This window comes from Manihot esculenta, chromosome 11 (genome assembly GCF_001659605.2).
Source record: "Manihot esculenta cultivar AM560-2 chromosome 11, M.esculenta_v8, whole genome shotgun sequence".
Taxonomy (NCBI): Eukaryota; Viridiplantae; Streptophyta; class Magnoliopsida; order Malpighiales; family Euphorbiaceae; genus Manihot; species Manihot esculenta.
This window is the reverse complement of record NC_035171.2, coordinates 31,585,710-31,600,497: the sequence shown is the minus strand read 5'-3', so window position 1 is coordinate 31,600,497 and position 14,788 is coordinate 31,585,710. Positions and strand designations below refer to the sequence as shown.

The 14,788-nt window shown below is 34.9% G+C and overlaps 1 protein-coding gene across 7 annotated transcripts; it reads left to right on the top strand.

Annotated features, from left to right (window-relative positions):
• Positions 1 to 1,178: 1,178 nt before the first annotated feature.
• Positions 1,179 to 14,566, top strand: LOC110625924 (DNA ligase 1). Of its 7 annotated transcripts, none has more exons than XR_002489634.2 (19): positions 1,179 to 2,141; positions 2,600 to 2,716; positions 3,939 to 4,040; positions 4,126 to 4,242; positions 5,995 to 6,225; positions 6,312 to 6,406; positions 7,392 to 7,479; positions 8,362 to 8,493; positions 9,779 to 9,891; positions 10,292 to 10,393; positions 10,478 to 10,539; positions 10,748 to 10,819; positions 10,953 to 11,026; positions 11,100 to 11,156; positions 12,505 to 12,582; positions 13,214 to 13,291; positions 13,435 to 13,563; positions 13,666 to 13,709; positions 13,920 to 14,566. XR_002489634.2 is itself a non-coding variant. In XM_021771623.2 (17 exons), the coding sequence occupies exons 1-17, from the start codon at positions 1,314 to 1,316 to the stop codon at positions 13,501 to 13,503; spliced, it is 2,415 nt and encodes an 804-aa protein (XP_021627315.1). In that variant the 5' UTR covers positions 1,179 to 1,313; the 3' UTR covers positions 13,504 to 13,918. The 7 variants fall into 7 exon arrangements, 1 of the variants encoding a protein (XP_021627315.1); XR_002489633.2 differs by having other exon boundaries at positions 13,641 to 13,709; XR_002489635.2 differs by lacking the exon at positions 13,666 to 13,709.
• Positions 14,567 to 14,788: the final 222 nt, after the last annotated feature.

Here is a 14,788-nt window from a genome sequence, read left to right as displayed (position 1 = left end):
GTTGAATTTTCATAAAATGTTGAACTTATGTTTATTGACTTGTTTATTTTGTTTGAAATAAGTTTAACCTTTTCCTTTCACTTCATGTTTCAAATCAAGAAATTTGTAAAAATTTAACTTAATTTATTTTTTTACCAATTTTTAAATTGAAAATGAAAAATTAATTCTTTTTAATTTAATAAATAATTTTAAGTAAAACTATAATTCATATATGATTTATTTCAAGTGACACATCAAAAAATAATTTTAAACTCATCAAAGTTCATCAAATTGAGTCCTTAGATTCAAAATTCATCAAAGTTAACTATGTAAGATAATACATTAGTGTTCAACTCCATCTCCAATCGAGTAGGTCAGACCGACGGAAGTCCGAGTTTCTCGGAAGAGAATCCAGCTTTTCTGACGTGACAAAAGAGTAGGAAATAGACCTAACTATATCACGACTCTAGCAGCACAAACACTAAAAATAAATTAAATGGACGTCTAACAGTAATAAAAAGGTAGATATATCCGTATATACGATTTTGTATGACAATGACGCACTATAATAAAATGATGATTATGCGTCTTTAGAAAAAATAAATAAATAAAAAAGAAATGCGTGAGTTATTCCGGCTAAATTTTTTTAAATATACAAAAACTCTATTTTTTTTATGAAGATCAGATATCACTGAATATTATATAAAATATTTTCATAAAAATTAAAATATACTATCATTTCTATATGAATATATATTAAAATAAATTACTTTTTTCATAATTAAATTAACATTAACATATATGTAACCCTCGATGTGAGATTCCAAAAACTTGCCACTTTCAATATCAATAATAATTTACTAGTGTATGTTAAATGTTCATCAAAGTTTAGAAAAAAAAATTGGTAAAAAAAATTCATAATTGATTTTAATATTCTTTTAAAAAACCACTAAAACATTTATAAAATTTAAATCTATTGATAATTTTTTTTATTAATTTTAACTATTAATCGATGTTTTATGTATACTAATTATTTTTTTATATAAAGAGTATTTTAAATTTTTTAATTATATTTAGTTATTAAAATTAATAAAATAATTAATTAATAAATTTTTTAAAATTTTAAATTAAAACTAATGTATTTTTAAAAAGAAATAATGTAATTAATGGATTTCATATAGGATCAAATAGTAATTTTTCACAGAAATGGCATCTTGGTCCTCAGAAACATTACAGGGCCAAACTCCCGCCATTTTTCTCTCCTAAGCTCTCGCAGCACTCACTCTCCCTCCTTCTCAGTCTAAGAACCCAACTACTACTCTTCCCTCCATTTGATGCTCACTCTCCGTTCATGCTCTTCTCTGCGATTCATTTTCCTTCCTCATCGCTCCAATTTTTTCTCTTCTTTCCTTTTCTCCTTCTCCTCCTCTAAATCTCCCTTTCTTCCTAATTCTCCTCATCTCGTTGTTAAATTCAATCCTAAGTCCACAATGTCCTCTCGCCCCTCCGCTTTTGACACACTAATGTCAAATGCACGCGCCGCCGCTAAGAAAAAACCCCAGTCTCAATCCACCTCACCCAAAAAGCGCAAAAACCCTGCTAAAACCCTCAATTCCGTTGAAGCAGAAACTACCCCGAATCCCACTATCCCTGACTCAACTCATTCTCAAGATGAAACAAGCAAGTCCACAGTGGACCATGAAATTGTAACTAAATCCCAAATCTCTAGCTCGGAAAACCCTAGTTTATCTATGGTTAAATTGGGTCAAGAAAGAGTTATCAATACCAAGAAACAACGTGTTGAAATTGCGGACTTGAAGAGTAAGATTGAGTTATTAAAGAAGAGCCCGGGGGATTTTGACCCCAAAAAGGTGTTGTCTTGGGAGAAGGGTGAGAGGGTTCCTTTTATATTTGTTTGTTTGGGGTTTGAGTTGATTGAAAAAGAGAGCGGGAGGATTTTGATCACTAATATGGTGTGCAATATGTTGAGAACTGTAATGGATACGACGCCTGACGATTTGCTAGCATTGGTATATCTTTTGGCTAACAAGATTGCTCCTGCGCATGAAGGAGTGGAGCTGGGAATTGGAGAATCAATCATTATCAAAGCACTTGCAGAGGCGTTTGGGAGAACTGAGAAGCAAGTCAAGAAGCAATTAGAGGTCATTGTTGATTTTGAATTTTGCTTATGTTTCATTAAACTTATAGAAAAAGGAGCTGGTAGTTTATGATCTCTGTTGATTGATCTTTCTAATTACTCAGATTACAATAATGCCAAATAAGCTTAATGATTTGACAAATTTGAGCTGCTTAGATTATATTTATGTCATTGTAGATTCTGTTACCTGGTTTACTTTAGGTGGTGGGAGAGGTGATACGCATGTTGCTGAGCTGATTGATATTTGCTAATAACCTTGCTATTATTTGTCAAATTTATGAAAATTCTCCTAAAGAGATGTGCTAACAATTGCATTTCACACCTGATTTTTACTTGGGTTACTGGTTCATCATTTGATATTATTGCATTACATTTTGTGAGCCTCATCCTCTTCTGATTTGAGTTGGGTTGTTGTCTTCCGGGCTCATCTTCCTCTTTTATATGCTTAATTTTGATTGGCAGGGAACAGGAGATCTAGGCCTTGTTGCTCAAGCAAGCCGCTCATCGCAATCCATGATGCGCAAGCCTGATCCATTAACAGTTGCCAAAGTTTTCAATACATTTCGGCTGATTGCCAAGGTACTTTCTTTCCAGAAGTTTACTGTTTTGATACTAAGTCACATGGGCTAAATTTCTTCTGTGTGTGATGGAGCAGGAGAATTTTAGTAGGTGTCAAAGAAAGTGATCAACATAAACAATGAGGCGTTGGTATAGTGGTAAAGAAACCAAGGCTTATGTCTTGATAATTAATGGAATCAAGATATCATTTCCACTATCATTGGTTATGATTCATTTGTAATTTATATCTTCTACTCTATCATTGAAAAAGAAATTGGTGAATATATGTCTTCACCAACATAATTGTCCCATTTGAAATAAGATGTTTATGGGATAATGGGAGATGTAAATTAATGATATTGCCTAAAACTCAGTGTCTATCCTACGTAAACTCATTGGTGAACTTTCAAATCTGAGGCAGTTTTTCCAATTTCATGCTCTTACATATTTTAAATATTCGATATTTTGTCCATATACAATTAGTTTAAGACAAGTAACCAGTTATTTCGAAAAAAAAAAAAAGACAACTAGTTGGTTCCCATATGCTGAAGTTTTGTACAAGTGTTTTTGATGGGTCAAGTATCATTTTATGGTTATACTATACCTCTACTCCATGAACATTCAAGTCATTTGCCTGTTGTAGGCATTAATATTGTGGTATAGGAATGAGCTTTGGATTTTATACGCCTGGTATTTGTTCAAGAAATCTCCCTTTGTGGTGTTGTGATATTCTCACATTTAGCAGTTTTTATCAATGTGGAATTGGTCTAAACAGAGCTGAAGTGCAAAAAATAATCTATGTAGATGATCCCAATTAGTTTGGGATTAAGGCTTAGTTGTTGTTTCTTGTTAGCAATGATACTTCATTAAGGTATCAGTCTCCAAATTAGGGAAAACAATGTAGTTGGTTTCTATTTTACCCACCATTCATAAAATAATTAATGCTATGCTCTCCTTGTCATATACAATATCTTCATGGCTTTGTAAGGATTTTTCCTATGCGAAATAATGTGTGGTACCCCATACCTTTGACTTTATTTTCGGACTTTAAAGTCTCTGTTGGAAATACTATTCTGCAATATAGAACGTATGCGAAAAGCAATATCATCTATAGGAAAAAAAAATTACAGTTCTAAATTAATAAGCAATAAAAGAATAGATGAAGACCTTGTGATTGAATATAATAAAAAAAGTACTTAATTTTATAATTAACTTACCCTTGTTTTTGCTTGGATCTTATTAGGAATCTGGGAAGGATAGCCAAGATAAGAAAAAGAATCATATTAAGGCACTTCTTGTTGCAGCCACTGACTGTGAACCTCTATATTTAATTCGTCTGCTTCAGGTTGAAATTTTTGAACATTTTTCTGGATGATATTTCTTTTTTGACTCTTTCTGTTAATTAAGTGTTCTATGCATACATTTTACAGGGAAAGCTGCGAATTAGTTTGGCAGGACAGACTCTTTTGGCAGCACTGGGACAAGCTGCTGTATTCAATGAAAACCATAGCACTCCACCTTCACACATCAATTCTCCTTTGGAAGAGGTGAGTTGATTTCATGTATGCAAGAAAATGATGCCAGTGTCCTGGTTGTGTGACAACCCATGACATGCATCTTATGACAGAATGGGTGGCCAATTTCTCTTTTACTTCCTTGATTGTATGATTAGTCTAGGCAGGTTGTTCTAAAGAAAGTTTGAACCACCTCTTTAGCAATTTTTATGCATGCATTATTTGAAGGTCCTGTTTTGGTTATGCAATGGCAATATCTCACATACAAATACAATTACTTGCTATTTTGAGTATGCTGCCAAGTGAAACCCATGCTTACTTGTTTGCCATAGAGTTAGAAACCATGCAGGGCAAGTCAATTTTGAGAATCAGTAAATGATATATTTCACAAAAAGGTTGTTTGGGGTAGCACACATGAAAAGAGGAATCAACCATGAGAAGAAGGACCAGAAAGAAAAAGAACTAATGAAATGCATAAGGAAATGCCATATTAAGTGGTAACTGGATGAGGTTATACCCCTTCGAAAAAATGGATCTTCAATGATGTCTTTTTTAGCTAGTATTTGTATGATGCCAAAATAAATGGCTCCTCATTAACTGCCAAAAGAGTAAAGTATTTCTTTATCAAAGATATCTAATGCCAACAAAGACTGTAGTAATTGGTTTCCAATAGAATGATTTTGCTGGATTTTTGGTTAGTGGATGCCTGCCAATTTGCACAGCAATTTTTTTATTTTTAACCCAATTGGCATAGGCCAGTTTCGTATCCCAGGCATTAGTTAACTTCCTTGGTGTGTCAGTAGCTGATCATTTTGACCTCTTTGCAGAACCCAAGCGACCAAGTCCTAAGGGTCTGAGTTCGATTTGAAAAATGAAGGGTGTTTGTGCCATTTTCATTTTTTGGTCCTTTATACATAATCCAAATGCAAAAAGGTCATTGAAGTGTTCATTTCTTGGCTATTAAATGCAAAGGCATAAAATTCTATTTTGCTAGAAACTTGTTTTAGTAAGACTCGTTGGTATGCTTTCTTATGTCCATATCAAGCTCCATGCTAGGTTTTAAAATTTCAGAATGTCAAATTGAGCAAGTACTTCTGTACGTTAATATGAAGGAAGAACATGTAGTCGCACTTAGATGTGGGGCTGATCTCTCATGGGAATATATGATAGATTGTAATCCATTTGAGGTTGAGGAAGATTGTTTAATGAATAATTATATGGGGTAGCATTTTAGTAAATAGTGGGAATAAGATCAGCAACAAACTGTAGAGCTTACATCATATGTGTAGTTTGGACCACGGCTAGATATTGCCCCACCAGGGCAATAGGAGAATAAAAAGGTTGATATCTTCCAAAGGCCTATTCATGGTTACAAACTATGAAAATTTTAGGGAAATTGATCTCTCAAAGAATGTGGCAAACATATCCCGTGCAAGTTTATGATATTGTGAGCAATAAATGATTACATATTCCTATTAACTATAATTGATTGTTAGCTGGTTAAAGCCGACCTCATTTACTTTTTATTCTTGCTCTCCAAAGTTGTGAATGATTTGGATAAGATAGTGTGTAGAAGACTAATGTTTATAAATTGTTGCTATTCTGCTTCCTTTAGGCTTTTTAGCACATAAGATGTGGAAGTTGTGAATAAAATATGTGCTTAAAAAGCAGCTCCCATGATGAATTTCTGGAATGTGTTTGAAAGAAAATCTAGTCATCATTTGAAAGTTTGTCAATTTATATTATTGCGCTTCAGTCAGTGTTATTTTATTGTGTTCGTAACAGGCTGCAAAGATTGTTAAACAAGTCTACTCTGTACTTCCTGTGTATGATAAAATAGTTCCTGCTCTTCTTAGTGATGGTGTATGGAATCTTCCCAAGTCTTGTAGCTTTACTCCTGGTGTCCCCGTCGGACCAATGCTTGCAAAGTCAATAAAAAAGGTTTCTGAGATAGCAGATAAGTTCCAGAATATGGAATTCACCTGTGAATACAAGTATGATGGTGAACGAGCCCAGGTGATACTAACTAGTCATGGGCTTCTAATTTTTTAATTAAGTAATTAATTAATTTTTGTTTTCTTAATGTTATTTTTATAATGCAGATACATTACCTGGAGAATGGTACAGTCGAGATATACAGTCGAAATGCTGAGCGGAATACTGGAAAATATCCTGATGTTATTGTTACGATTTCAAGGCAGGTTTTATTCCTTGCTTGGTATGGACTGTATTTGTTTGAGCTTGGAAGAGCCAATTTCTAAGTCCTTGAAGTTTTAAACATTTTGAGTTTTGTTTATTGATCCCTGTTATTCAATTGTGTACTATTAAGCCTATAATCTTTCCAATTTAAGGATGCTTAGGACTTATTAACAGTATAAAAGAAAAGATAGAGAAATTTGTTAATGGCGGTTTACAAATAATTAAAAATGGTACTAATTTTCATTGTGGAAATTATTGAGGTTAAAGAAAAGGGGAAACGTATTTCCAAGGGCTTTTTCCAATTTTTTGTCTATTAAGCAGTGCCATTGTTTTTCTTTCTTTTGCTGTTATTCACGTCTTTAAATTGGAAAATTTTGGCCTTAAACAGCACACAATTGAACAACAGGGGGTTACTAGACAAATCCCTAGAAGTTCTGAGGCTCAAGAATTTTTTCCTTGAGACTCGTCATGTAGGGAAAGTTAGTCTAAATCGTAATATCACCAAAAGATAGATAGTTATCTTTGCAGCTTCATACCCAAAGATGAAATATGTTTGCTATCATATGAATACTTGAACTGGCTTCTCTTCTTTCTCTAGTGTATCCTTTTCTTTTTCCTGATTTTACTTCCACATCTACATATTGATATCTCTATTTATTTTTTTTGGTTTGAGCAGCATTAGTGCATAACATAAGAGTAAGTCACAAATCCTGATGGATGGGTGTGCTCTAATTCTCATTTCAAATTTGTATGAACTATTAAATGCTGGCTTGAAAATTTTCAGTGAGATGTTTTACTTCCACTGATTCAGAATTTCAAATGAAATCTGTTCTAGGTAAACTCAACTTGAGGTTTGTAGTTGTTTATTTGTGTTGTAGTATAAGTTGATAATTTTAAGGAGTTTTATTTACAGTGTCTTGCTGTTTAGTACTAGTTATTTGCTAATAGTATTTTCTGCTTGGTGCTTATTATTTCATGTGCAGATTAAAGAGGAAGCCTGTAAAATCATTTGTCTTGGACTGTGAAATTGTTGCTTACAACAGAGAGGAAAAAAAAATTCTGCCCTTTCAGGTAACATATTCTGTTAAACATAAATAATTATTTAGTTAGCAAGAACTTCAATTCATTTGTTCTTTTATTACTTTCAACTGATAATTTGTCAAAATTATTCAGCTATCTTCTGGTATTTCCAAGTAATTAAAAATAACAATAATGCACAAAACTATCCAATTCATTTTTATAGAGATGTAGCATTACATAATGTAAAGTGTAAAATTAATGGACCTGCGAAAACAGTGCCAAGGATAACTAGAATAAAAAAAAAAAACTTGGTTGATGAAGTAAAAGAATTTGGAAAGATGGAAAGGAAATTTAAAATGTTTTACATGGTTACTTATTATATTTTGTTGGTTGATTTATTGGCAGCAGATAATGCTGACTCTGTAAATCAACTGGGTAAAGTTGATCTGTTTTATATATATACGTGTATATATATGTAATGAATATATATATATTATTGTCAATGAGCTTTAACTCTGTTCAATTCTATCTTCTTATTGGCATTTGAGTTTGCTTTGGTAGATGTTCACGTCTGTTTGAAACTAGCTCAAGTTGGTTACCTTAGTCATGGTGCATGGAACACCACTAGAAACCTACATGAATTGTCAGTATATCTTTAGTTTTGTTTATTAGCCTAAATGGTTTTCAATAGTTTGCACTCCCTTTTTGTTTCAAGAAGAAAAGTCATCAGTTTGTTTTGGCACAGTTTATTGACATGTGTCTTAACTATACAGTGGAAGCAACTTATACCATATGCTAGCAATGGAACCTCTTTATATTCTTTATTTGTATCTTAATTTTTGAATATAGTAGAAGATAGTATTAATTGCCATAGACAGGTAGGATGCCAGCGCTTGTGTTGAGATGAAATGTTTATGGTATATGTTGTTGCAGATCCTTAGTACTCGGCCACGCAAAAATGTCACAATGAGTGACATCAAGGTTAATGTTTGCATATTTGCATTTGATATCTTGTATCTTAATGGCGAACCCCTTATTCAGAAAGAACTAGAAGTTCGTAGACAGGTATATTCTCTCTTTCCTTTTTGCCTTCTCATTTAATTCAAATATTATTAGCAGCTTTGAAAGTGATTGTGGTATGATGTGTCTCATATCTGAGTGTGAAGCATCGTTAGTGTTGCTTTCATCTAGAAGTTACCAACTACTATTAGTATTTGCTATTAGAAAAAATATCTGAACTCTGTAGATATGTAGTTAGATAGACTGCAAGGTCTGCCTGAGTGTCTCGTGGCTGCTGATGTTTGAGCTTATGGTGTCAATTCTGCTAAAGCAGGGGATGCCCATAATTTTCCAGCATTTATTTCTTCAGTGCAAGAATTCTCTCTCTCTCTCTCTCTCTCTCTCTCTCTCTCTCTCGCCATAGAGGTTTACTGATCAACATGATGGTCCTACTTGGCAATTTATTTACTCTGAAGCAATTTTGTTGGTCACATTCTTACTGCAATCAAGAATCACTATCATAAAGTCTTTTGGAAGAAGACTTTGAGAGTGATCTGCTATGATGGAAAAGTATGATTAATGATTTGTCATACAGTTTGATGTTTTTATACTATTAGGGATATCTTAGAGATTTATTCCTTCTTTTTTAGTGCTATGTATTGGGCTATGTTGTTATAATAAAACTCTACTTTTTTAAAGTTACACAGCAGCCAGCCTTCAAGTAGCTGCTGCGCCAGGTCTAGTTTATTGTGAGACTTATTATGAGTGTGCTGTAGCTGTATGTGTAGGTTTTGCAGTTACAACTTACAAGTGATCTCATTGAGATTAATTTTGTGTGCACCATGCATATTGCACTATCTTTTGACACAGAAGCCTAAAACTCAGAAGGCTCATGCCTTACATGAGGATTGCACCCCTTTATATAGAGATAAAGCACCTTTCTACAAATGTTTGCCTCTTCAAAGACGTGCAATTTGTCGATAAGAATAACTGGATTTGAAAAATATTATACTAACAATATTAATTCCTAAATGCTAAAGGGCTTCAGTCTTTGGCCTTTGAGCCTTTTAGGAAATTAAGAGCTGTAAAGATGCTTGAGTGGAGACTGGAGATAAGGAGGGAGGACTCTTAGTGGTTTTCACTTTTCACAAGTCTAGGAATATGCCACTATTGGATTGTATATGTATATATGTGCTATGTTAAATGATGGCCTCCAGATTAATTTATTAACACAAGTATGACATCCTGTGATAATGGAGGTCCTAACATGTTCTGTATTTAGCTTTGACATAATTAGTGTGCCTGTGTCAGAAAATACTCATTCATTTATGGTTCTGTGCTTTGGTTGTAGCGGCTTTATGACTCATTTGAGGAAGAACCTGGATTTTTTCAGTTTGCAACAGCAGTAACATCAAATGATCTTGAGGAGATTCAAACTTTCCTTAGTGCTGCTGTTGATGCAAGGTTGTGATCTCATGCTTTGTGCACTTTTCAGCGTGCAACAAGTAACTTTGAGTATATACTCACTCTAGCATGTTAATGATTGCTTGTTGCATTTAAATCTTGTTTATGTAATCCTATATTGGTTAAGTATGAAGTTTGGTATGGCCTTATACATTGTCTTGGTCTCTGCTTCATAGCTTAAGTTTTTAGGACTGAGAAACCCATCCCTGTCTTTGTCTAATCTTATAGGGTATTCTATCTTTGTCTAATATATGTGTGCCTGCATGTTTTTGCTTGAAGGTTTCTTCATGAAATAACTATGGAACTGCTACATACATCCATTTTATTAAAATATGATGTCTTGCACAAACTTGGCAAACTCTTGCTGTTATTGTGGTCATTTATTCATCGTAATGTGCAGTTGTGAGGGTTTAATCATTAAAACATTGAAGAAAGATGCTACATATGAGCCTTCCAAGCGATCACTGAATTGGTTAAAATTGAAGAAAGATTACATGGACAAGTAAGCTTTAAGGGATATCAGCTTTATCCACTTGTCATTAACTTGTACCAGAGTATGATTATCATTGTTGGTGGTGCTCTGCAGTATTGGAGATTCACTGGATCTAGTACCAATTGGGGCTTTCCATGGTCGTGGGAAACGTACAGGTAACTACCATTTTAGTTGAAGTAAGCAGGCATGGTTTTGTTTATCATATGCATTTACTAATCCCATGCTGCTGTAAGTTTCATGTTGATCATGTTGATTTTATGGGGCAGAGTTTTCGGGTAGAAAGGGGGGGGGGGGGGGGGAAGAGCATTCCACTTTCAAGTCCAAACCTGTTTTTATTCACAACACATTGTTGCTTGGCCTTAGGTGTCTATGGTGCTTTTCTTCTTGCTTGTTACGACTTTGATAACGAAGAGTACCAAAGCATATGCAAAATAGGTATTATTTTTAAATAAAGCTCCGTGGAATTTGAGTTTTGTTAATTTTTATGCCATTCTCTTTTATGTTTTTCCTCTTCTTTTTTTTAATTTTTTTTTTCAGAATTTTTTTTCATCATTGTTATAATGGACAGGAACTGGATTTTCTGAGCAATTGCTTGAAGATCTATCTAATGGGCTTCGTTCTAAAGTGATTCCTAAGCCAAAGGTCTGTTATTCTTTTCATGATAATGGTAAAGTTTGCATTACTTTGACAATTCTAACTTTCTAGTTGGTTCCAGCCATACTTTAGGCATGGAGATAAAATTAATCCAGATGTGTGGTTCGAGCCTAGTGAGGTAATAATTATCATCTTCAAGAACACTAGCGTATACTCTTGCCATCTTCTTGAGTTTGCTTTTCATTTTCTTGTCTAATCTTTGGATCTTGTATTTTGCTCCATAGTCACTCTAATTGGTTGATAGAATTATGTTCCACAACTCATTCCTAAATATGCGCTTGAAACCACCCAAAGCAGTGTGAATGGGACTCTTGAATCCCCATATGGATGGAAACAAGTGACTCAAGTATCTTCATAATGGTCATTCTCATCTGGTATTTGGTTCGAACTGCATGGATATGGATAAATCTTTTCTTAGACATTAAAAAAGGACAAAAAAAAAAAAACACACTTCTCTGTTACTTGAAATTCTAAGCTCATGATCTTGTGCCATTAAAAAACTGTTTGGATATTGCATGCCAAGTTAATTGTTCTTGTTGAATCCCACATCGATTGTGGAAAGGGGTAACGTGCCCTTTATATGGGCCATAGGCACTCCTCTCCCTTGAGCTAACTTTTGGGGTGAGTTAGGCCTGACCCAAATTTAATATGGTATCAGAGCCTTCCCATTCGATATTGGGCGCCCCATAAATGTGCCACGCACCAGTAAAAATTCTGGGCGTGAAGGGTGTATTAAATCCCACATCGATTGTGGAAAGGGGTAACGTGCCCCTTATATGGGCCATAGGCATTCCTCCCCTTGAGCTAGCTTTTGGGTGAGTTAGGTCTGACCCAAATTGTGAAAAGGGGTAATGTGGCCTTTATATGGGCCATAGGCACTCTTCTCCCTTGAGCTAGCTTTTGGGGTGAGTTAGGCCTGACCCAAATTTAACAGTTCTCTTTCATTTTTCTTTCAGCAATCATCCTCATGACATCAAAGAAATTTCAGGCTCGTGGATTTTGGTTGGTTTCTGATGAAACTGAAAGCTCAAATTAACTTATACAAAAACCAGACAAGCTTCAAAATTTAGTTAAACAGCAGGCTTTGCATGGCCTAGCATTTAGCTGCTAAATGTGTTTGCCTGAACATCACCATATTTGATACTCATTTTTGTCAATTAGTAAAAGTAAAATTGTTCCCCAAGGACTTCTATTTGCTTAGATTCTTTTTAGCTAGCTCATTGAGATTAAATTAGCTTTAGAACTATAATAATTACTTTGCTTATGAAAAGTGGGAAATTAGAAGATCACATAGGGGAAAGCATATCTGTTCTGCTCTCTCTCTTTGAGATAACGTTATCTGTTTTCTTCTTAGTTCAGTGGAACTTTTGGTTTGCTTGCACCATATTTACTGAGCATTAATTTCTCATTTCTTGTTATTATTGTTGTTGTCATTATATCGTCATTATTATTATGAAAAAATGTAGGTGTGGGAGGTGAAAGCTGCGGACTTGACCATTAGCCCTGTTTACAGTGCTGCACTTGGCAAAGCAGAGAGAGACAAGGTTGAATTCAACTTCTTAATACTTGACTGTTAATGTGATACATCATAAAAGAAAGTATCCATGCAGACAGGAGCTGGCTGCTTCAAGACACTGATGTTGTGACCTCACATTGAAACATGGTTTTGCAAATAAATCATTACCTGAATTTTCATTCTACCCTTTTGTCATTTTACCAAACGGCTGTGAACCATTCAACATATGGCAGTTTGTTTTTGTGCTTTTCACCTTCTACATGAAACAAAAAGTAGAAGGGACTAAAGATGTCTCCGGTTCCTGTGCTTTTGTAATTGCTTATGTTGAGCCATGCTTATTTTGTAATTTTGGCTTTCTATATTTGCATTTGGGGGTTCCAGATCTTTAGATTACCTGGAACCTGTCTTTAAGTATCTTCAAAATGCTGGGTATCAGTTTGGGGTGGTGATCACCCCAGTGCCTGTGGTTGGAATTTCATTGCTTGTCTGAGCTTTTCAGGATGTTTTACTTGGAACTGTGTCATTTGGGCTTTTCATATGGTTTTATGAAATAAAAAGCATCTGTTTTGGGTCGGATTCCAATATGTTTCTCCTGGCAATTTCTTTGTTGGTTGAATCAAATTATTAGCTGCTTATTGTTTTTTGGGTCCTTGCTTTAGGGTGTTTCGCTGCGATTTCCACGACTAGTAAAAGTCCGGGCAGACAAGTCTCCAGAGCAAGCCACAACATCTGAGCAGGTAATAAACAGACCTACTTGCTGGATGATTTAATATGAGATCTGACTGCAAACATGAGGAACGAGGAAAACTATCTTAGCTTAGAAGTTTATTACTCTCTTTTTGTGTTGTCCACTTAAATGTCTTTTTCCATATATTTCCAGGTTGCTGAGATGTATAACGCTCAGAAGCCTAATCAACCAAAAAATCAGGATGACAGTGAAGATGATTGAGGCTTTCCAGTCATTTGCAGAGAATTTTCTTTGTAAAGATCAGCAGCATTGTGGATGCCTGTGAGTAGAGTCCGACGAACACGGATCAACTTTTGAGTTTATTACTGATAGTTGGACTGCATGATCATGTCTTTCAGATTTGTGCTCGTTTGCATGGTGCAGGATGCGTCAAAATGAAAATTTGCCATCTGATTAAATTGTATTCGGTTAGTCGAAAATTTTCCATTATCTGAATTATGGGGTTTTCAAAATCATTGAATCACTAGCTTTGGTGTCTCAAAATCACTGGCTTTGTAACACATACAAACAGGAGTGGCCGATTAGTCTGTTCGTTTTTCCTTCTTTTTTCCTTTTTTCTTCCTTAGAAAATCATTTATTCATATAATTAAGCATAACGCAAACTTTTGTGCTTTCAGGACTGTGTAATGATAATATGGATTAATTATCCAGCCATTAGATTGAACCTGGCAATCGTGTTAACTGGTAGTCTATTGCGCGGAAATTGGGTTGCCTCCGATCAGAAGGCCAATTAGACTATTTATTCACTATAATCATAATTATCAACTAGGAGTTTTGAGGCTTTATTTGGGAGAGGAATGAAAATGGGAGGACGAGAAAACAGTGGGAAAATGTGAAGCGAGACCCATCGCCTCCTTTTCCTCTCTTTCCCAAGCGTAGCCGAAGTCCTTGCCTGTGAATTTGAAGAAACTTGGATGGTTCCGACATGGTTATAAGCTTTTCATGAAGTAATATATACAGCTAAAAGCTAAGAGCAGAGCCAGAGATTCAGAGGGATAAAGGGCAAGGAGTTGATATTCTTGTGAGAAATTGGTTTGGGCGATCGTGAATGCTTTCCTGCTCGGTTGTAAAATGTCATGTTAAACTGGTAATAAGCGTGATCTGCATTCCCCTGTGCAGACTTCTAATCTGGTTGAACACTTTGTTGGGTTTTTAACTTAATTGAATAAGATGGATCTGAGCTACTGTGAGTATGACCTTTCTCAGGTCTTGTCTATTCTTTTGAATAATCATCCCAGTCTTTAGTCAAGTTTCTTATTTCTAAGCCTCTGCCGTGTGGACCGGTTCAGCTTTTTGCAGCCTAACATTCCTAACCTTGTCTAGGCTTCAAAGGATCATATCAATTGGCAATTGCAACTTGTCCAAGTTTCTTCTTTTTTTATGAAAATTTTGTAGGATAATGCCCCTTGACGTGATATCTGAGGCCACTCCGTTTTTCTCTTGATATCTATCTTCCTTCCAAGTTTTCTTCCGCTAATCTAGGACG